The sequence below is a fragment of the Pseudopipra pipra genome, chromosome Z, assembly GCF_036250125.1.
Source record: "Pseudopipra pipra isolate bDixPip1 chromosome Z, bDixPip1.hap1, whole genome shotgun sequence".
In the NCBI taxonomy this organism is placed as follows: Eukaryota; Metazoa; Chordata; class Aves; order Passeriformes; family Pipridae; genus Pseudopipra; species Pseudopipra pipra.
This window is the reverse complement of record NC_087581.1, coordinates 23,806,230-23,828,469: the sequence shown is the minus strand read 5'-3', so window position 1 is coordinate 23,828,469 and position 22,240 is coordinate 23,806,230. Positions and strand designations below refer to the sequence as shown.

The following is a 22,240-nucleotide window of genomic DNA, read 5'->3' as shown; positions in this document are numbered from 1 at the left end:
TTCAAAGGAAAATAATGTGGACTATCAAGAGTCCTATACCCTCTATTTTGCTAGTTAGGTGACATGTAGGTGGCTATGAAGTATAAGGAAGAAGACTTGGGATATTCAGCTGTGCAGCTGTACAGTTAGTAGTTCAGTTACCTGGTGCAGAAGTGGTAATATTAGAACTAGCTGTTAATTTTTTTTTTAATCTGTCAGCAAGTTTGTAAAAATCCTGATCTTTATTATGAAGGTTATAATTAATGTTCATTATTACCTTTATTATAAGGTATAATAAGCTTATGCTTAGGTAAGACTTATTGTGGAGTTTAAGAATTGGTTTAACATTTCTGTTTTGGTACTAAACTCTCCAATAATTCTGTTTTCTAGGGATGAAACTGCTTCTCATGGTTGCATTGTATGCATTCTCCTCAGATTTGAAAGAAAAGAGGGCAGTCTGCACAGGTAGTGTGGGACTAGCTCTTCAAAATAAAAATGACAGTGAAACTGTACAGTAGGAGGGTAAATTTAACTATATAACAGTACAAGAATTTTTATTCTTATTTTAACTCATTTTATCTCCGCATTTAAAAGCATCTGCTCCTGCTTTTTTTAATTTCAGAAAATATAGTTTTAAATAATGTGTGTAATTGCAAAAAGGACAGATCACTGTTCTTTGATTTATCTTTTTCTTCTTAATTAGTATTTCAGCATACTGGGAACATAAACGCCCTTAGCTCTGATATGGTCAGAATAACTAAGGTATTTTCAGTTTAGTTTCAAGTGTAAATACTCTGTTTCCTAGTCTAGCAAGAGCTAATTAGTGCTACACACAGACTGAAGAATCTTTATTGTGTAATCTCACTGATGTAGTGAGCACTTGCACTGAAAGAAGGTAATCAAGAGGACTGTTTGAAGTCAGTCACATTAAATGCCCAAGATGACAAGAACCAGAGTGTCTGTGGTCATTTGTATTCTTTCTACATACTTCATGCTCATGGAACACATAAACACAGGTATATCAACTGTATGGTTAGACATAAATAGAATGCCTTTACTTCAAACAAGGAAAACGAATCTATTCATAGGGCATATTTTTACCCAGTTTTTATTTTAAATTGCTCTGGAACTATATTCCATCTATCAAGTCAGGCCTTTTGACAGCCAATACCTACACTCCAACAACTCAGAGCCTGAGGTTTTGCCCTTATAGGTGCACTACTGCATCAGTATCTTATACGTATATCCTTATACGAATATAAGAAAATACAAAGTTTACGCTGTTGAGTGAGACCTCTGCAAGATATAAACCCTTTGCAGTACTAGTTCCAAAACTAACTTTCTGAGAGAAGTAGTATTCTGTCTCATCAAGAGATCTCATATAGACAAAACTCTTTTTCTTAACCACTTGGTTTTCCATTTCTGATTCCCCAAATTTAGGGATTCCAGTGAAAGCTGGAAAGAGAAGAGAAACCTGAAAAGCTGTACATACATAGTCTTGTTTGAACTGTCCTGTGAAGGTACATTGCTAAAAACATCACAGAATGTAATTAATGGATCTGTGATTTGTTAATAGATGAAAATCCTTACTGTGACTTATCAGCAGTTGTTCTTGCAGAATTACAAGTTCCTGAAACCCTCATCCTAAGCATTTTTTTGCCTAACATCTATCAACCTTGTCATGAAGCCATATGCTGCATTAAATAGTGCTGGAAACTTCCAGTGTTACATAGAAACTAATTTCCAAATTTTGGTCCACAGGGATTCTACCAGTCTCAACTGGAACTTCTTTAAACAAAAACCTGACTTTTGTGACTGAAAGCTCTGATTTACTTATTTTGTCTACAAAAAAGCAGATTGGTTAAGTAAAAAAAAAAGTTTTAGTAAATGAAGGTTATATGTATTTTTTAATTTCTCTCCACTGAAGTAATACCAGTCACATTTTTTGTTTAGAAAGATGTAGATGTAGGAACATTAAAAAAAAAATCCCTCCCCTTTCCTGCATCTTATCTCTGTTTTCCCTGGCTTTGAAGATTTTGTAATTTCACAGTCACATATTAGTTTCCTTCCTCTGAGGGTGTTTTCCTGTATTTTGTGTGATTATTTGTTTGATCTGATGGAATACATTATTTCTCTGAGTCTGCAGCTTTGAGAATTTTTTTGCATCTTCCTGTGGGAACCCTTCTCATGTTTTCTGGGTGGTCATAGGTTGCATAAAGTCACATTCTGCACTTATTGAGACTTCCAGTGATGATTCTTTATTTCAATAATGTCAATAAAAAAGAAGCATGCCAACAGAAAAAACATTTGTATTTTCAGTGCTAGCCTAGTGTGTAGAAATCTTTGAAAACTGCTACAGACTCTGGAAGTTTTTGGTGCTTACTGATCAAGGTAAGTTCATTCTAGGCTGTTTATCCTCAGACCAGAGGAATACAGAAAAGTGAAAGGGAAATGATTTCCTTCTCCAAAAACAGTATCAGGATGTGGGAACATTTCTGCAAGCAAACATATTCCTACTGTATTGTTAGACTACCTCAAGAGAACTGGTTTTGTTCTTCCAGCATGTTAGCTATTGTTTTCTGGTTTATTGTTTTCTATTTTTTTGTCAGTACAGTCCTGTTTCCAGCCTGCAGTTACTGTCATACAGACATTAAATCCTTTTATGTTCTTTATTTTTTTACAGAGCCAGACAAAAACCTATTCTGCTGCACACTCTGAAACCTCCCTTATGCAGTAGCATTTCTAAGGGTCAATAATATATATAGTGCTGTATAAACACAAGGAGGTATACACCTACCTCTACCTCTAAACCAGACGTATGAAAGTTAGTTTAGGATTAACCATTTTGATAATACTTTTTTCTTCATGTACATCTTCAGCTCTTTTCAAATAAATATCAGCAATGGTTACTCTGTCTCATTTAAAAATCACTCTTTTTAGGTGTAATACGTAAGTACAAAAACTAACACCTAGGCTGAATAGGAGGAAACATAGATAGCAATGGATATTTCTTACATAAAAGAAATGTTTATTTGGGGACTTAATATCAGTGTTGGTTAACAATGTAAAGATTTCGGAGACAGTACGTAAGGGCTGAACTGTCATGTCACCATTCACTTACCATGGTGAATGGGACTGAGTCCAGTTAGTGGCCGGTCACTAATGGTGTTCCCCAGGACTCAGGACTGGGGCTGATCCTGTTTTAACATCTTTATCAGTGATTTGGATAAGGGGATTGAGTGCACCCTCAGTAAGTTCACAGATGACACCAAGTCAGGCAGGAGTGCTGAACTGCTGGAGGGTAGAAAGAGTTTGTAGACGTGTCTGGACAGGCTGGATCGATGAGCTGAGGACAATTGCATGAGATTCAGTAAAGCGAAGTGCCAGGTCCTACACTTGGGTCACAACAACCCCAGGCGGCACTACAGGCTGGGGAAGAGTGGCTGGAAAGCTGCCTGGTGGAAAAGGCCCTGGAGGTGCTGGTTGACAGCAGCTGTACATGATCCAGCAATGTGCCCAGGTGGCCAAGGAGGCCAATGTCATCGTGGCCTGTATCAGCAATAGTGTGGCCAGCAGGACCAGGGAAGGGATTGCCCCCCTGTACTCAGCACTGGTGAGGCCCCACCTTGAATCTTGTGTTCAGTTCTGGGCCTCTCACTACAAGAAAGACATGGAGGTGCTGGAGTAAATCTGGAGAAGGGCAATGGATCTGGTGAAGGGTCTGGAGCACAAGGCATATGAGGAGCGGCTGAGGGACCTGGGGTTATTTAACGTGGAGAAAAGGAAGCTGAGAGGGAACCTTACTGCTCTCTACAACTACCTAAAAAGAGGCTGCAGTGAGGCAAAGGTTGGTCTCTTCTTCCATGTCTCAAGTGAAAGGACAAGAAGAAATGGCCTTATGTTTTGTGAGGGAAGGTTCAGATTGGATATTGGAATTTTTTTTTCACTGAAAGAATGGTTAGACATTGGAATAAATTGCTGATGGAGGTGGTAGAGTAACCATCTCTGGAAACCTTGAAGTGGCCTCTGGAAGCGGCACTTGGGATATGGTTTAGGGGTGATTATGGTCATTCTAGGTTGATGTTTGATCTGTCATTTAGGTAGGTTTTGAAGGGGTTAGTGCTGACGTATTTAGACAGTTCATCCCATCTACTTTATGTGCCTAATTTAAGACAGAGTGCTGTACCGTCAGAAAACAGGTGTCTCTCTGTTGATCAGAGTGATGACTGCTTTCACCTTGACATGTAACTTCTGGGTGGATTGTATTAAGTGCATTGAATCCAGCTTTGATTGATCTGCTTTGCCTGGGCTTGACTGCAGTTAAAATTATGTAAATTTTCTTGCTTCAAGAAATGTTTGTTAGGTATGAATGTTGGAGCAGTCATAAGGTCTTTGTTAGTTGGTCAGATTGCTTCACTGTATCTCAATTCTTATTTTTCGTATTATAAAACAGTTGGTCCTGAAAATCCTAGGCACACAATGAAAACCAGCAAATATCATTAGAATCAAGAAGATTGGTAATATTCATTCTACATAAATCCCATTTTGGTGGTGAGTTCTTTAGAGTTGTTGGGTGGGTTTTCTTTCTTTCTTGTTTTTTAGTCCAATAAGGGATTTTTTCATCATAGCTTATAATATGAATAGTTACCAGTTAACAACCTGGGGAAGAGAACACACATACAGATTATATGGTAGTTAATTTTGGTCCTTGAAAATACTGACACGTCACCCAGATAGTGAGAGGGCCCATCTTGTGTGTCAGAGGAGACAGGGAAAATCAGGGAACAGTTCTTGTTCAGATTCAGTCTGAGACAGGGAAAGGTTTTTAAAGGGCATTCTGTATCATGGAAACTTCCCTGTATTGTCTTGGGCTTTGAACACATTAACAGAAATACAAGTCTTTCAAGCATATTGATTTTGACCACCTGTATTTTGTAAAGGAAGGTACTTCAATATGGTACTTTAACTTTCATTAAAAATATTAGTATAACAAAACCATGTATCTAGAGTTAACTGTTTCTTGCTCAGTAAGAAGAGAAAGATACTGGTAAAGCCTATTGAGCTAACATCCTACATTTTCCAAAATACTACACTTAGTGTATAAACGTACCTGGATTCTGGTTGAAGTTGGGTTCTGAGACAAGGATCAGTTTTGAATGGTGTTGTTGATCTGTTCTTGTTTGTTTTTTTTTAACTTATAGCCCAGCTGTCAGGAAGTGTAGTGAGACCTAGAATATTCTCCAAATGACCTCATATCATACGTAAGAAAAGCACTGTCTTAATCTTGTGATGTTTTATTCCAGAGTGGCCAAAGTAATGAAGGTTCCTGTGTACGAGACACCAGCAGGATGGAGATACTTTTCCAATCTCATGGACTCTGGACGTTGTTCACTTTGTGGAGAGGAGAGTTTTGGCACTGGTAAGTAATACATACTCTAAAATTGCCACAGACTTTTATTGACAACTTTTAATTTTCTGGATGCCTCAAGTCAAACCCAAAATAATCAACGAATTAACTGTTTTGTGCTGGAGAACTGTCCGTTGTTCACATTTTGAGGGTCATCTTTCAACTGTGCTGTCCATCACCTCCACCAGAGGTGTGAAAAATGTAGAAGACAGATGTTCAGAAGTGACAGGCAAACTTATTACTGTGCAGACAGCTTTTGGAGGTGCCTGGCACTCTCTTCTGACTTGAACATAATGCAGAAAGGTTTCACTGGTTCCACTGTAATAGTCTTTTCACAGACTGCAACAGCATTTGGAAGGATTTTGCCCATATGGAAACCACGTGGTTTTTCCTAATGTGATTAGGTATACAAAGTATAAGGATTGGTATTTCCAGTGGTGTATCTAAACAAACCTGTTACAGGCAACCCTTTTTGAAACATCACAATTACTCAAACCTCAGATAAAATCATCATTAGAAGAAATTCAGTTACGTATTACCATCTCTGTTTTCCCTGGGTATTTCTCCCTTATCTGTCACAAGAACCAGTCAAGCAACAGAATGCAGAATGAACAACAAATTTGAGTGATCAGAAATATAGTGCTGACAGGAAGCATTAGAGCAGACAATTAAAATATGTAGTCTGTAAATCTGCACAAATATGGCTTTAGTTTATGAGAAAAACTGAATAAATTTCAGAATGGGTCTTTTTTTTCTTTTGCTGGATTCTGGCACAGGATCATGTACCGGAATAACTTAACCATATACCTGATTAATAGTTTATTCTATATTTTGATGTGAGTTCCATGGAGTTCTTTATTTTGAATGTGAATTTCTTTGGCTGCAGCTTTTTGTAGAAAATTATTTACCATGCAGTGAAACTTGTTACATTTTTCTCTAATTGAGTTAAGTCAAGTATTTGTTTTGTTGGTTGAGGTCAATTAGAGCAGAATGCTACTTCTTTAAAAATGAGGATACCTTTAATCCATAGACATGCCACTCTATGTGTCATTTACTGTATAGATCTGAATGGACTATGATGGAAGAACCAAAAATATGTTAGGTTTCTTTAGATGTCTGTAAGTAAGAAGGAAGAGAATTTAAATTAATAATGAATGTTAATTTTCTTTTTGTTGTGAATGGTAACCAATGTCCCATGATTAGCAACCTGGATGCCTTGACTAATCGCTGTGAGTGGCGCAGGTTTGTATTGCCTTGAAGTATCTTTTGAATAGATACTTTCTCTACAGGGTGTTCTGCAAGGTCACTGAATGATTTTTAATTTGAAGAGAAGGGTAGGAAGATCTTGATCTGTCAGAATATACTGCTATTTGTTGTGGTGTGTTGTTGAACTCTGCCTCTATTTGCTCATGAGAGGTGTGAACTGGGAGTTTTCAACTCTCACTGCTTTTTGATGCTTTTTCACCAGGCCAGTTCTGTACCTCTTCCCTCTAAATATTTGAAGTTCCTCCTGCTCATGCAAAACCAGATACTTTCATGAAACTTCAGTGGGTTTAGAGGCACCAGTATGACCTCATTAGCACCCCAATTATTTTGAAAAAGTATCCTACCGTTAACACCATACTGAAGAAAGGGAAGTGTGGGTTTTAACTGGAAGGAACTTGTATGAGTTTTGATGGTGAGTTCCCATAGGCTGAAGTACATCTAGATACCTTAGCCCACAGAGTGCAGCATATCCTGCTTCATGCAGGTTTATCTGTAGAGGTATGTAAAACAAGCAGGGGGGTTGAGATCTTGATCTACTGAAAAGTGAGGACATTGTGATCTGTATTGGCTAAGTTTATTATCCTCAGTATCCGATAGTGGTTTAATTTAGGAAGGGAAACACTCATGGAGGTCAAGGAGGGGCATCTGGGGTTTGTCTGTTCCACATAGGCAATAAAATTCCCCTAACTTCCCTCTGTTCTTACCCTTGACTTTTTCCTTTGCTTATATCTTTCTGTAGGGCCCTAAAACAATTGCATTTTGTACTATAGCCTCTCTTCCAAATTTGCAGCTCCTGTCTCCTGATCTCAGACCAGTCTCTGCATTCCTAGCACTCTCTGTATTCTTGTATTAATCTGGTGCTCCTATCCTGTCGTTAATTCTTCAGATTACTGATAAACCCTGTCTCTTGTGAATTCTAAGGGTTCTTGAACAACGTATTGCTGCCAGCACGGAGAGCTGTTCTACAGCAATATCTCTGCATCGCAGTATGTTCTTGTCAGATGAACTTTATTGTACCTGCAGCACTTCAGTGCAGAAAGCCTTTTGACCTCCAATTTAATCCAATTCCATCTAAGGGCAAATCTGGACCCTCAAGATTCAATCCCATGGGCATCCAGAGAACTTGAGCATGTAAATTCTTCAGTGCATGTGTAGTTGCTGTGTAAAAAACACAGATGACAGGAAGAGAGTTCCTCAAGAGGTTGTGGAGTCTCCCTCACTGGAGACATTCAAGAACTGTCTGGGTGCAATCCTCTACCATATGCTCTAGGATGACCCTGCTTGAACAAGGAGATTGGATCAGATGCCCTACTGTGGTCCCTTGCAACCTTACCCATTCTGTGGCTATGTGACTATGTGATACTTACATAGGCAATTATGCAACGATTATGATGCCTAAAGTTTGTTTTTCTCCCTGGCTCATTTTCCTTATCATCTTTCAGTTCAATGCAGCTGTCTGAAATGTGTCCTCATATGCCAGCAGGTTTATTAGTAAAACATAGTCTGGTTTGTAGATGACCAATACTTTAGCAATGTGAGCTATTTTTGGCAGCAAATATTTACCTCATTGCGAATCTTTTAATAATGTCCTAAGCTGTGTGACCCTCACAAGTTTCTGCCAGTATTGGGCATTTGAATCAATTTCACAGCTTCTGCTCAATCATATCTATTTAGGGAGTTGAAACTTGGCAGTTCTTCAGCTTTCAGCATGGAATATTTATATAAATGTACCATATAGTGATCAGAGTGGGAAACTTGGTGCTCTGGGCAAAAGGAAGGAGTTTTAAAAAATCCACATTCTATCATCAAACTGCATTGGAAAGCGATTGCTTGTGTACCCAGGTAATTTAGCTCAGCTGGTATTTCCAAGTAATACAGAGCCCTGGTTTTATAACACAAGGGACTTTGCTCCGACAAGTAAATAAAAGCAAATTTTCTACTATAAAAGGACAAAAGATTTTGAAAACATCTCATAGAGCTGTGTTTCCCAAACTTGTTTTCTGGCAGCTGATCTTGGAACTCAACCAGTGCTTTAAAAACTTCTTCCATTTTTGTAGCAGTGTGGGGACCTTGTCAGATAAAGTTAGTAGCTTTCTGGTTCTATGACTAATGCCCAGCATACAGTTCAAAGAGGGGCATGAGTAGCAGCAATTAGTTTCTCAATTTCATCAGAAAACTATTAATCAGGATTAGGAGAGCTGATTTATCTCTCTGCAGTTTAAACCACTTAAGTAATTGCTACAACTTCTATAAATTTGCTTGCTTCGTTCCAAATTTCTAGATTCTGTTAACATCAACCACCTTTCCCTGAAAGATTATGCAGAAGAAGAACTAGTGGGGAATATAATTACGTGCTGTTGCTAAAATGAATGAAAGCCTCCAAAGAGCTCTTTGGTATCTGTTACAGTAACACAAATCTAAAATAATCTCATTAACTTGAATAAAAGAAAGGATCAGAATGCTCCTAAATTTTCATTTGCCTAAAATATCAAGTTTCAAATTGCTGGAAATTGAAGGACTCAAAGTGTGTGCAAACAACATTATTTACTGTGTGTTTGTGTACTCCTGTGATTTTCCTTGTTTTAAAGTCACATTTATAAAATGCAATATGCTAGACAGTGATGACTAAGTTAGGGAAAAGCAATTACATTTTATTTGTGCATATGGCCCTCAGGGCTTGCTGTCCCTATCAGAATTGGATATCTCAGATATCTAAGTTAGACGTAAAAGCCAGCATATATGGCCAACAGCTTTCAAAGAGCAGAAAAATCATAATATGAACATATTTGCATGAACTTACTTTGTTTCTCAAGCTACTGCCTCTGAAAACTTTTTTTCCGTTTAAGCCTGTGTAAGCTGAGTACTTCTTTATGAATGGTAACATGCTCTGAGAATTTTTCCCAGGTTGTTCACTCTGAGTCTGGACATAGCAATTGACTGTTGCAGCAGTAAAAAATAACTTTTGCTTTGTTATGTGGAGAAATAACAGATTAACTTAAAAATAAATTGTTGAAACAGGTATTGCAGGTATAATTTCCCTGAACAATGACAAATTACATGTAATAGTTAAATCAGAAAAATGAATGGTTGACTCCTGTTTTCCCTTTTTACTTCAGCTCATTAAACACAATTCATTAAATCCGTGGATGTTTCAATTAAAAGTAGCACTGAGAATCACACTGATACTGAGAGCCTTCAGCAAGTTGGGAGGGATATTACTATTTGGATTTCAGGAATACATAGTTGCAAGGCACCTCCTTGTTCCCTTTGCGCAGGTCAGGTCTACCTCTGCAGATCCACTGGATCTATAAAGCACAGAATGGTGTTAGCTGAACTGAGACAGAGGAATGAACTCCCTCCCTGGAGTTTCTACAGTGTGAGCTGGGCTGAAGGAGCAAGATTCAGGACAGGAACAGTTCCAGGCATGGAGAAAAACATACAGCAATTGACAGGATTTTATCATATGGACCTTACAGTTATTATACGGACTTTACTGTTATTATGTGGTTTCATTGTATTCACACTACACAGTGCACAGCCTGGACATGCCCAGGCTTGCCATGAGTTTGCCTGCTCCTTGCTTCCCTCGCTCCTCCCCCTTTTGCCCGTGTCCCTATCCTGGTTTGTCCCCTCCCTTGTCTTTCTCATGCTCCGCCCTATGTTCTGGCCCTTTCCCCTCCCGAGCTGATAAAAGACCGGCTGCACGCGTGAATAAAGGACTCTACCTGCATCCCACCTTTGTGTCCCTGACCCGTGGTGTGCTATGGTCCCACCCCCCCCCCTTTTTGGACCGTGGCACTGGGCGGTAGGAATAAGTTAAGAGAGAGTAACCAAAGATGCTTACAGACAACTGTATGAAAGGTGAAAATAAGAGTTGACTAATAGCATTGCAGTAATAGATTTTAATTTGCTAAAAGAAGGAAGGGCAATAATTACAACAGCATGTGTGCATACAGTAACACAGTTGATGGATGTGCTAGTGAAATAAAAGAGGAGGAATAGACTAGTGCTGAGAAATCTCAGCTGTCAATTTTCCTTCTGTTAAGACTGATGAACTGAGACACTTCCTGGGCACACATACTATACTCATGTCAGGCTAGCATTTTTAATTGGTGACTTTTGATTCTGAAACACTTGGGTTGTTTCCAGCTTTTCCATCCAGACTTTTGCCTTTGGATTACTTTCTCCCAATCCTTTCTCTTTCCAGAGAAGCAACAATTTATGTCCTCCTGAAGGACATGCAAGGACAGACCATATGCCAAAGCTCCTAAATTGATTAGAAGAATATTATGTGTATACATTCAGCCCTCCTCATATAGATTTATGAACTTAAGGCATGTCAGAACAAAGTTCAGAGATACACAGTACTGTAGATTCACAGTAGAGAGCCTTCCAGAAATGCTCCTGCCCATGTTTCATTGGAACATTTTGGTTCAGTGAAACATATTCAAAGTGTTAGTTAAATCCAAATGCATTTCTTTGGTGTTCAGCTCAGCCCATTGCTCAGTGGTCATGATGTATAGACCATTTTGCTGAATGACTGCTGTGCCTTTCACTGTATGATTTGCTGGCCTGCAGTCTGTAGAGTGTTACACAATGGGAGAATAAATGGTCATTTACCTTGGAACAAGTTGCTAAGGGGTTAAGCTTAGTGCCATGTCTCCACTTCTTGCTGGTGTCTGTTGAGACACTTAAGCTGTTTAAGCAACAGAGATGACTTTTTAGGTGAAACAGAATTTTTCAGTGCTAAGGATGAATGGCTGAAAGGAGAGGTAGGCAGGTTAAGAAGGAAAAGAACAGCCATGGTGGGGTGAGCTTGCTGGGTGACCTTGCTGTTACCAGTGTCCTGCCTGGCCCCCTGGGGCTCCTCCGCTGCCCAGGAGCAGCACCCAGGCTGTCAACCCCAACTCCAGCAATGCTGCAACAGCTCCCCACAGCCCTGCCATGCCTGCCTAAGGCCCTCCCCAAGCCAGGCCTGCCCATGGCCCCACATCCTGGCCTGGCCTTGCCCTATCCCCATCCCCAGCAATGTGCCTGATGCCCGGGGCTGGGGTTTGCCCTGGTGCACCTGGCTGCCCTGCTCCTGGAGCAGCAGGATGGGCCCTGGCTACTCCTGCCCTGCTGGCCTAGGGGAGCCTCCGGTGCTCCCAGTCCCCTGAGTGTCCCCAGCCCCTTGGGTGACCTGATGACTTTTCCTGCTGTTACCAGAAGAACGATGTATATGCTGAGGGGGAAGTGACAGTTCTCTTCTAGATTTCTCTTTTGGTGGCAGGGGCAGAAGCCTGTACCTTTATCTTGGATATGGTACTAAGGACTGTGACTGTGCTGTCTGCTTTGCCTATAAGGCAGCTGACATTATTATCCACAGGACATACTGCTGGCATTGGTGTAGAAGATATCTTCAAGCTGATCTAGCATGTTACTGCAAGGAGGTAGAAGAAAAGGTGAGGGATGACGTTTAAGGTCCCTTCCAACCCAAACCATTCCTTGATTCTATGACCTGACTGTCTGAAGGACTGACTTCCTGTAGAGGGACATTTGTTTTCCTTTCTTATCTGAAGCTATTTGCAAAGCTTTGGGAGCTCGTAAATAACACTGCCCTTTTTCTTCTGATTGATTGGCACTCTGTGCCTTCACAGCAGGTAGGGCTCACAAGCAGGGAACAAAGCGAGCTGTAGCTCCTCCTACAGCAGCTTCTCGAGGATCAGCCCTGAACTCTGGCTGTTGCAGTAGGAGACTGCTGTTGTTCCAGAGAGCTCCCAGATTACAGTTCAAGACAGATAAAAAATAGCACAAAGGAGGTGCTCTTGCTATCATGACAGCCACTTTGCAAATGCAAAGGGACGTTACTGTCTCAGCTCTTAAATCTTAAATGCCCTTTTCTGTAACACCTAACACATAGACACAAACATAATTTATCTTCATGAAAGTCTTTCTCCATGTTGCAAGTGTTCAGTAACCATTCCCATACAACTTGGATATTGTGCTGAATAGAAATTTGCATTTATTTAAGTGGATAATGTTAGATTCAGGGTGTTGAGGTTGAATGTAACACAAGAAGTGCAAGTGCCAGTCAGAGCTGTGGCAGACCCAGGACAACAAGCTCTTAGCAAAACCATATGAGTAGGGACTGCTGTCCTGGTTGTTGATCTCTCCTAAAAAGTGGGACTGCAGGTTCAAGGCATCAGGAGTGACTGGAAGACTGAACCCAAAGAATCACCCTGTGGCTCTCTGCACATCTTGTTATTTTCCTTATATACCTTTAATATTTTAACAGTTTTTCACAGGTTTAGCAGCTTCAGGGAATCAATTTACATTATGGGAACTATGTCCTCTGCCAGTAGCAAAACACAGCTGACTGTGTGGACCTTGCAGGCTGTTAAGTAAAACCACAGCACTGCAAAGCAGTCTTGCTGCAATAGGATTTTTGTGTTTGAGGAAGGAGGATACTTCGGAAAACAGATTTTCAACCTAAAACTGTTTAGATTCTTCTCTGGAGGATTTTGCTAAGTATCTTTGACACAGACAGTTCAACTGGTTGCCTCTATAAACAGTAGTTAATTAATGGAGAAAACAAAATGGAGAAAACGTCTGAATTATTGCACTTGCTTTGTACTCAGGATTTCAATAATGTGCATCTAGACGGAAAACCATAAGGTTGCAGCTAACAAACTTCAGCCAAATCTAGTATATTATGCCAGAGCAGTGGCCACATATTTGATCTCTCTTCAATTTTCATGAGTCTATGAGCTTATATAATTGTCTTCATTACTACTGAATGTCAGGGATCTTGGATCTTGATTGGATCTGAGACTATATGCTAAATCCTATGGGATATTGCAAAATTGTTGCTGGTCTTCACTGTTGGAATAACTTCTCCTGAAATATAAACCTAGCAAGGGGTTTAGATCTGGGCATCCAAACATCTTTAGATGGTATAGAGAAATGTAGAAAGGAGAAAAAGTGCCATTCTCTGGTTTGCTTTGGGGTTTTTTTGCCAGAAAAATCTTTTCAAGCTCTTGGATTTTGTCCTGATGGGAGATCATGAACATTCTGAAAATTCTTTCACTGCAGCTTGACAGATGAACATCTGCAGAGATAAGAAGATGCTGTTGAACATGACTCTGAACACAGAACGTTCTGGTTCATGGCTAGGTTTGCATATCTAGCCCCATTCTGGAAAACAGTACCAGAGGTGAAAACACCCTTCAGTGAGGAGGAATCATGGCTAAAATTGTTTTTCTACTACTGCTGTTTCTTTTCAAATACTTGTACATATTTTTATTTAACCTGAGAAATACGGATTTTGTCATGTATTAATAAATCATATTTTAAACTTCATTTCTGATTGTCTGACTGGAATATATTAGAGGTGCTGAGATTAGTACTATTGATGACTGTTATGTGACACAAAGTTAAATTAGACATCTGCCCAGCTTCCTTACCTTGTTTTCTGATTTACAGTGATACCAAATAATACACTTTATGTCTGTCTCTTTAGGGTCTGATCACCTTCGAGAGAAAGATGGACTGTGGGCTGTGCTAGTTTGGCTTTCAATCCTAGCAGCCCGAAAGCAGAGTGTGGAGGAGATTGTCAGGGATCACTGGGCAAAATTTGGCCGGCACTACTACTGCAGGTGAGAAAAATGAGGAAAAGGCTCAGGAACTTATGCAGTTGATAGGAGAATTCTGCTACAGTCATTGTTTGTTTAGATATGCTCAGCTGCACTTAGGTGTGCATTTGCTGAATGAAAATCTGCCATGGATTATCACTGTTCTGTAGGCAGGTTTTTCCTGATGAGTAAGTGGCAGAAGAAAGAACAGCATATATATGTTGCTGCTAGTATATGGGTAATTGAATTTTCTGATATTGAATGGCAGAAAGATTTTAATTATTTACTTGTGAAATATGTAGGTGTAGCTTGTTACATGACATTGAAAAAAATCAATCCCAGTAACATTTGCTCCTACATTTTTTTCTGCCAGTGCTTCCATATGACAATGTTTTAGTGAAAACTGAAACTATGCCTACTTTCAATTTAGGATAATTCCTCCAAGGATCCAAACATTTACTTATTTTTATTAAGGTCTCAAAATGGTGAATTCTAGCTGTCTTTTACATTTTAGCTTCTGCCCCTCTCTTAATCCAGACTTAATACAGAGGAGCTTGCAATTTGTAAGGTTTTTTGCATGTAGCTGTCCCTCAAAACTTGTAGCAAAGTTTTCTCTATCTCCCTTGTCTGTTGAGCACTGCACTGTGTCCTTAATTTTGGAAAGCTAGCTGTGTATCAGTGATGTTTTCTATGCTACTTTAGAAACTATGCATCTTCTAAATTATTTCTGTTGACTCAGAGTCAGGTGGCCAGTGCAGAACTGTGCTGCACACATGTAATACTCAGATTGCAGAGGACTTGCACGTGTGTGCTGGTTTAATTGCAATCAGTACTTCATTGGTCCACCTCTGATTTTTGAAGTGAGCAATAAATTGCTAATTTTGAGTATATAGAGTTCTGTGAAAGCAGAACTGTCTTCTCTGGGGCTCTGAGGACTTACTTCTTGGTTCTGCCTTTTTTTTGATATATATGCAAGGTTTGATTATGAAGCGCTGGAACCCAGAACAGCATATTTCATAATGAGAGACCTGGAAGCTTTGATCACTGACAAATCATTCAGCCATCAGCAGTTTGCTGTGGGTAACAATATCTACAGTGTGGAAAGAACAGACAGCTTTGAGTTCGTAGATCCTGTGGATGGCACTGTGACCAAAAGACAGGTATGGCTGTAGTGATGGAGTAACAAGGTTTCGCAGTTGTCATGTTGTCTCCAACAGTGTTGTTTCTAAAGTTCAGCTGGCAAGATTGTCCATTTATTTATAGGATGATGTTTTCTTTGCTTTGATAGATACTGCATTTTCTACTTAAGATTAGCTTGGTCTGGATAAGATAATCCACCTCTGGTTTAGCTTGCACTTGCTGTACATAATTGGAGACAGTAGTGTCACAGTGAACATAGGATGGGATGAAGTCTCTGTTGACAGCAATGCATGTATAGGGAGGGTTCCCTTTCCGGAACAGTGGAAAATGTCATATAAAAAGAAGATCTTTCCTTTTTCTATTTTCTATCTATATGCATGTATTACAAAAAAAGTTAGAATTTTCTTGTTCTTGGTGACCCACAGGATCTACATAATTAAGGTAAAATATCTATTGTAGCCAATAGCATGCAGAGGACTTTAGTAGATTGTACTCTCTGTGGGCACAATTGACTTTTCTAGTCCAAATCACCAGTTCCTTCTGGGCTCTGCCTGTACTGGATTCCTTAGCTATCAAGAACTGCAGTTCAAACTGAGCCTTCAGTGTTTTGAAACTCATTATGTGCTCAAGAGTACCCATGCACTTTTGCCAAGTGTAAATGTATATTCAAGTATCTTGAATATGAGCTATGACTCTTATTAAAATTTGTCCTGATTTTATGTTATTTATATTTTTTGTCCTGGTTTCTCTGTTTTTTTAATTACTTGACCTCACCAGACCCTAGCAAATGATATTACAAGCCATTAAAACTGTTGTCATGCCATTCTGCTGAAAGTCTTTATAGTTTACATTCATTGTTGCATCCAGAAAACATAAGCAGCCCATCTGCCACTGAGCTACTCTCTCTGTGTGTATTACTATTGAAACAAGATATGAGGATATTGTCATATCCAAGTCCAGTGGAAAATTATAGGCATGGCAGACTTGTGACCTGTGTACTTTAAAAAAACAGCTTGAGGATTTTCATTGCACTTTTCTCTCCCTTAATTTTCATCCAGAGCCCTTGCTCTATATTGGAATATAATTGCTAATTCATGTCACTGTGTAACACAAATAGAGAAACATGACTTGGCCTGTTTTCAGATGGATTCTGAAAAGGAGACCATAAAATCAGAAAGCATGTTTTGTCACAGGGAGAAGCTCTTAATTATTCAGAGTACAGTTCAACCAGTTTGCCTTTTGGCAAGGACACATTCCTAGCTCCATGTGTCTGCAGCCTCAGTGGGATTCTCCAAGCATGATAAAATAGGAGAGGACGTGTATCCATGCCAATGAAACAAGAGTTCACTGCTACCATTCTCCTCAGGTAGTTTGCTCATCCTCTAAATGCAGATGCCTCTTCCAGACTATCCTAAGCTTCATGTGGATTTTCCAGCTATGTGTGCAGGAACTTGTTCCAAGTTTTGTTCCCTGGTAGGTAGGGGAGAGCACTTTATATTCAGTGAATGAAAAGCTGGCTACATGCTAATTAATCAGTGTTAATAAACTACATATTCAGAAAACAAATACAGCAACAAGAAAATAGGCCGCAAAAGTACACTAAGATTGTAGCTTCTAATTAATTTTGTCTGTTGAAACACAGGAATATCACAGTGCAGTAATAGGGCATAACATTAAATTAAACATTTTGCTGCTCTTGAAGACTGTTTTTATTTTTATTTTATGTGCTGTTGTGCTAGCTTTTGCGAATACAAGCACATAACAGTGCTGCTCCTGAGGATCCAGCAAGCCAGGAATGGAACCAGTTGCATTTTTGTGTGAAATTTGAATTATAAGGATGAAAGGTACAAGTTGCCCATTCACTAAGAGACAGAAGGTTCCAGGGAGACCTTATTGTGGCCTTTCAGTACTTAAAGGGGGCTTGTAAGAAACGTGGGGACAATCCTTTTAGCAGAGCCTGTTGCAACAGGACAAGTAGTAATGGCTTTAAACTAAAAAAGTAGACTCAGACTAGGTATAAGGAAGACTTTTTTTTTAGTGAGGGTGGTGAAATACTGGAATAGGTTGCCCAGATTGGTGGTGGGTGCCCCATCCCTAGAAACATTAAAGATCAGTTTGGATGCCACTCTGAGCAACCAGATCTTGTTGAAGATGCTCCTGGTCATTGCAGGGGGATTGGATGGGATGACCTTTAAAGGTCCTCCTTCCAACCTAAACCGTACTATGATTCTGTAATTATCAACCAAACAATGCTTTATATGGTGCTGAAGATGTTTTGGCATATAACTGAGAAAACAACGGTTTTACTTATTCTTTAGAATATTGGAGCACTGGGTTTCTAACATCAGTGTCTTCTCAAGGTGCTGATAGAACTGGAAGAACAAAATGCATCTCTTTTAATTCTCTTCTCTCATTTTTTAATGGTTTACTGCCCTTTAAACAAAAGTAGCAAGGGTCTCAGTTTATGCACTAGGCGTTTGACAACAGCAGGACTAAGGGAAACTAAAATTCAGTGGCAAAGCAGAGGTGACACTTAGTCTGAGGGTACCATGTACAGTTCTTCATATTAGTGCAGAACCGGTAGAATATTGCAACACTGTAACTATTCGTCTGTGCAATTTGGTTCTCTGGCCTGAAATGGCCCCCCTGTAGAGAAACTGTGGATCCAGGTATATAAACTCTGGTTTATATATGCTGTACAAAATGGGGAAGGAAGAAAGAAAAAAAGAGGTGAAGATGGGAGCAAAGAGCAAATTCACAGTTAATTAATAAATTAATCAATCACTTTTATTATACACACAGTTAATGTGCATTAATTAGTGTACTTGAAATTAATTACACCTAAAGTTTTCCAAGTTGTACTACAAACTTATTGAAATTCTTGCAGTCAGATATTAGTGCATGGTCTTTGAGGGCCAGCAGCTGATTCTGTCTTTTGTACTCACTGCTGACAACTGGTTTTTGATCCCGGGATTCTGTATTTCTTAGGCCACTCATCCTTGGAGATATTATACCTATTTCTCAGGCCACTGATTTTGCGCTCTGCCACATAGAACAAGAACAAATCAGGTCAAGAAAATAAAAACAGCAGTAAGAGAGTATTTGTTATGAAGAGTGGGAGGGAATGTACAACATAATTTCTAGTCTTTAATGGGGAAAAAGAGGAATGAATGAGTTGTCCAAAGTGCATCCAAATGCCTCTACCTTTCACTTTTTATTTTAAAGCAGTGAATGGTGATTTGTAAAGTTACTACCACCCTACATATATGCTGTTTCTTCTTCTCTCATAGGGGCTACGGATTATTTTTTCAGATGCTTCCAGGCTCATCTTCAGAATGAGTGCTTCAAGTCATGTGAGAGCTACTCTCCGGATCTATGCAGAGAGTTATGAAAAGGATCCTAGCCAACACAATAAGGAACCACAGGTAATGGAATAGGATTGTAGTACGTCAGTAAGTAATGCATTACCTCTGTAATAGCAGTGGCTATGGGTTCTCATCTTTAATCAGAAGTAACACTCAGTGTTTGGACTGGTTTACTGTGTTTGTAGATGATTTTCCTAGTCTTGTAAATGTACTCTGAGGCAGGAACAGCAGTTTTAATATATGTTTGTGTAATATCTAACACAACAAGAAGGCACACTAATATCTAGCACTCTCAAGGGCTGAAATGCCTGGTGATGAATTCTGGGCAACGACTCCAGGGCTGTTAAGAGAAGACATTCTAGTTTGAATTTTTTTCACTATTTTTTAAAGGGTCATAATCCAAGTTCTAGAACAATATTTTAAAAATAAGATGACCATTTTTCAAGAAGATTGTCTGGAAGTCAGGGCATCCCAAGGATTCCTCATGGTGAGACTACAGTTAGGAAATATGGATGCCAGATGCTAAACAATGTAGAGATTCCTTTTAAGGGAAAGACTTGCAGTTGTCTAAGAATTATATCATAATCAGATTTTTTCCTAAGAAGAATGAATGTTGAAAGCAAGTTGCTGTAAAGTCCAGCAGATGCCTAGAGCAATTAATAAAAATCATGTTTCACACACTCAGATTTTTCTCAGGAAACCACCTTTATGCTGTGATATACAAGAGAGGACTAAGGATGTTTCATGGAAAAGAGGTTAAGCATTTGGTTGTGGTAAATCAAAACACTGTAGTTTTAAGTCCCGTGTAGCTGTGTGTTCATGACTGGAATGCAAATGCAAATGTCCCAAAACACAAAAGCTTTCAAATGCGTTTGAACCCTAGGTAAATGTTTGGTGTTGCCTTTTCACCAGAATCTCACCATAAACTTAGCAAGTTTCTTATTGTGCTGTTAAACATTGTCTATCAGTCACAAAAAGTGCTTCAGTTTTTACAGAAATGTTGCAGACTCCATGCCTGCAGATATGATCTATTAATTTTATTTGCTTTTGTTTTTAAGTAACAGTTTGCATCCTCAGTAACTTCTTGGATAGAGTACTTATAATGTTAAAGCTCTAACAGAGTGAAGGACCTTTTTTTAGCAATTTTATTGGTTTTCTGTATATCCAGGTTTACCCAGCTAGCAAGATCATTGATGTATTTTGACTAGGGAAGAACGCTGCTACAACCCCATTTACAGCTGCTACTGTATTGGATTTACATGGCAAGGTTTTGATAGCAAGGGGGCTACAGGGGTGGCTTCTGTGAGAAGTTACCAGAAGCTGTCTCCTTGTCAAAAAGAGCCAGTTCCAGCTGGCTCCTAGATGGACCCACCACAGCCTCAAGCTGAATTCCATTTTTCTTGTAGGCTCCCTTCAGGTACTGGAAGGCCACAGTTAGGTAACCCTGAAGCCTCTTCTTTTCCAGGCTGAGCAAATCCAGTTCTCTCAGCTTTTCCTCATAGGTAAGGTGCTCTATCCCCCTGATCAGCTTGATGGTCCTCCTTTGGACTCACTCCAACAGATCCATGTCCTTCTTGAGCTTAGCACCCTCGAAGCTACAGAGTACTCCAGGTAGGGTCTCACCAAGAGCAGAGTACAGGGGCAGAACCACCTCCCTTGACCTGCTGGCCACGCTACTTTTGGTGGAGCCCAGAATACATTTTGCTTTCTGGTTGACAAGTGCACATTGCTGGGTCATGTCCAGCCTCTCATGCACCAGAACCCCCAAGACCTTCTCAACAGGCCTGCTCTCAATCTGTTCATCCCCCAGCCTGTATTGATACTGAGATTTGTCCCGACCCAGGTGCAGCACCTTGCTCTTGGTCTTATTAAACCTCATGGGATTCCCATGGACCCACTTCTCGAGCTTGTCCAGGTTCCTATGGATGGCGTCCCATCCTTCAGGTGTGTCAACTGCACCCCTTGGCTTGGTGTCATCTGCAGATTTGCTGAGGGTGCACTCGATCCCCTTGTCTGTGGTCATTAACGAAGATATTAAATAACACTCATCCCAGTATGGACCCTTAGGGACACCATTTGTCACTGACATTCTTTGGGACTCTTAGCTGTTGACCACTACCCTCTGGATTCCACCATCCAACCAATTTCTCATCCATCTAACAGTCCACCCATCAAATCCATCTCTCTCCAATTTAGAGAGAAGGATATTGCGGGGTACCATGTCAAAAACTTCACAGAAGTCCAAATAAGTGACATCTGTAGCCCTTTCCTTGTCCACTGCTGTAGTCACTCCATCCTAGAAGGCCACTCAGTTGGTCAGGCATGACTTACCTTTTGTGAAACTCTGCTGGCTGTCCCGAATCACCTCCTGTCCTCCATGTGCCCTAGTATAGCTTCTAGGAGGATCTGTTCCATGATCTTCCCAGGCACAGAGAGGAGGCTGACAGGGTGGTAGTTCCCAGTGTCTTCCTTTCTATCATTTTTAAAGATGGGTACGTTTCCCCTTTTCCAGTCACCTGAGACTTCACCTGATTGCCACGACTTTTCAAATATCATGGAGAGTGGCTTTGCAACTGCATCAGCCAACTCCCTCAGTCTTGTGCAATCTATTTTGGGTACTCCTTAAATGAGATGCAGTGAATCACAGATGTTGCAACTACTTTTGCCGAAGACTAGTAAAGAACATGCTTCTTAGCTACAGAATCATGAGATTAGCAACAGCCAGGATTTTAGGACATGAGTTGTTTATTTGTATTTTAATTGGAAAAGGCAAGCTAATTAAAAAAAAAGAAAAAAAAAGATCAAAAATATGTCTTGATCATCAAACACTGAATTTCCGAAACGATTTTTGAATGGCAAGTAGCAGAGGAAAAACCAAACTGATTTGCATGTGGACCTTGTTTGGTATGTGAAAATATTGTGTTACATATGGTTGTATATATGAGTGATTATATAAAGTGATTGATTGTGGTGTGAGTTTATCCAAGAGCTGAGAACTGAAATCAAGAATCCAGAAGTCCTCGCGTCCACTATCACTTAATAGGGATAAAATGAAAGGAGTCTATATGGTTCTGTCAGGACATTGATACAACCTTAAGCACAAGCTCAGTTTACTAGAGAATTATTACCTCTCTTTACTTTTGAAGCATTGAGTCTTTTAGCATGGCTCTGGTCAGCTATTAAAACATACAATATGGTCCAGAAAAATCATATAAAGTTGTTCTGGTTTTGTCTGGTTTAGTTTTCTTCTTAGTAGCTGGTACAGTGCTGTGTTTTGGATTTGGTATGAGAATAATGTTGATAACACAATGATGTTTTAGTTGTTGCTAAGTAGTGCAGTAAGTATGTTAAGGACTTTTCAGTTTCCCATGCTCTGCCAGTGAGGAAGTGCACAAGAATCCAGGAGGGAGCATAACTTTGACAGATGACTTGAACTGGTCAAAGGGATATGCCATACAACAGGATGCCAC

At 39.8% G+C, this 22,240-nt stretch overlaps 1 protein-coding gene across 1 annotated transcript in view; it reads left to right on the top strand.

Moving 5' to 3' along the window:
- Positions 1-22,240, top strand: part of PGM5 (phosphoglucomutase 5) — a 75,199-nt gene that overhangs the window by 46,342 nt on the left and 6,617 nt on the right. The window contains exons 7-10 of the mRNA XM_064642838.1: positions 5,283-5,398; positions 14,154-14,289; positions 15,242-15,425; positions 18,696-18,830. Coding sequence (XP_064498908.1) covers positions 5,283-5,398; positions 14,154-14,289; positions 15,242-15,425; positions 18,696-18,830 — 571 coding nt within the window. The remainder of the gene's footprint in view (positions 1-5,282; positions 5,399-14,153; positions 14,290-15,241; positions 15,426-18,695; positions 18,831-22,240) is intronic.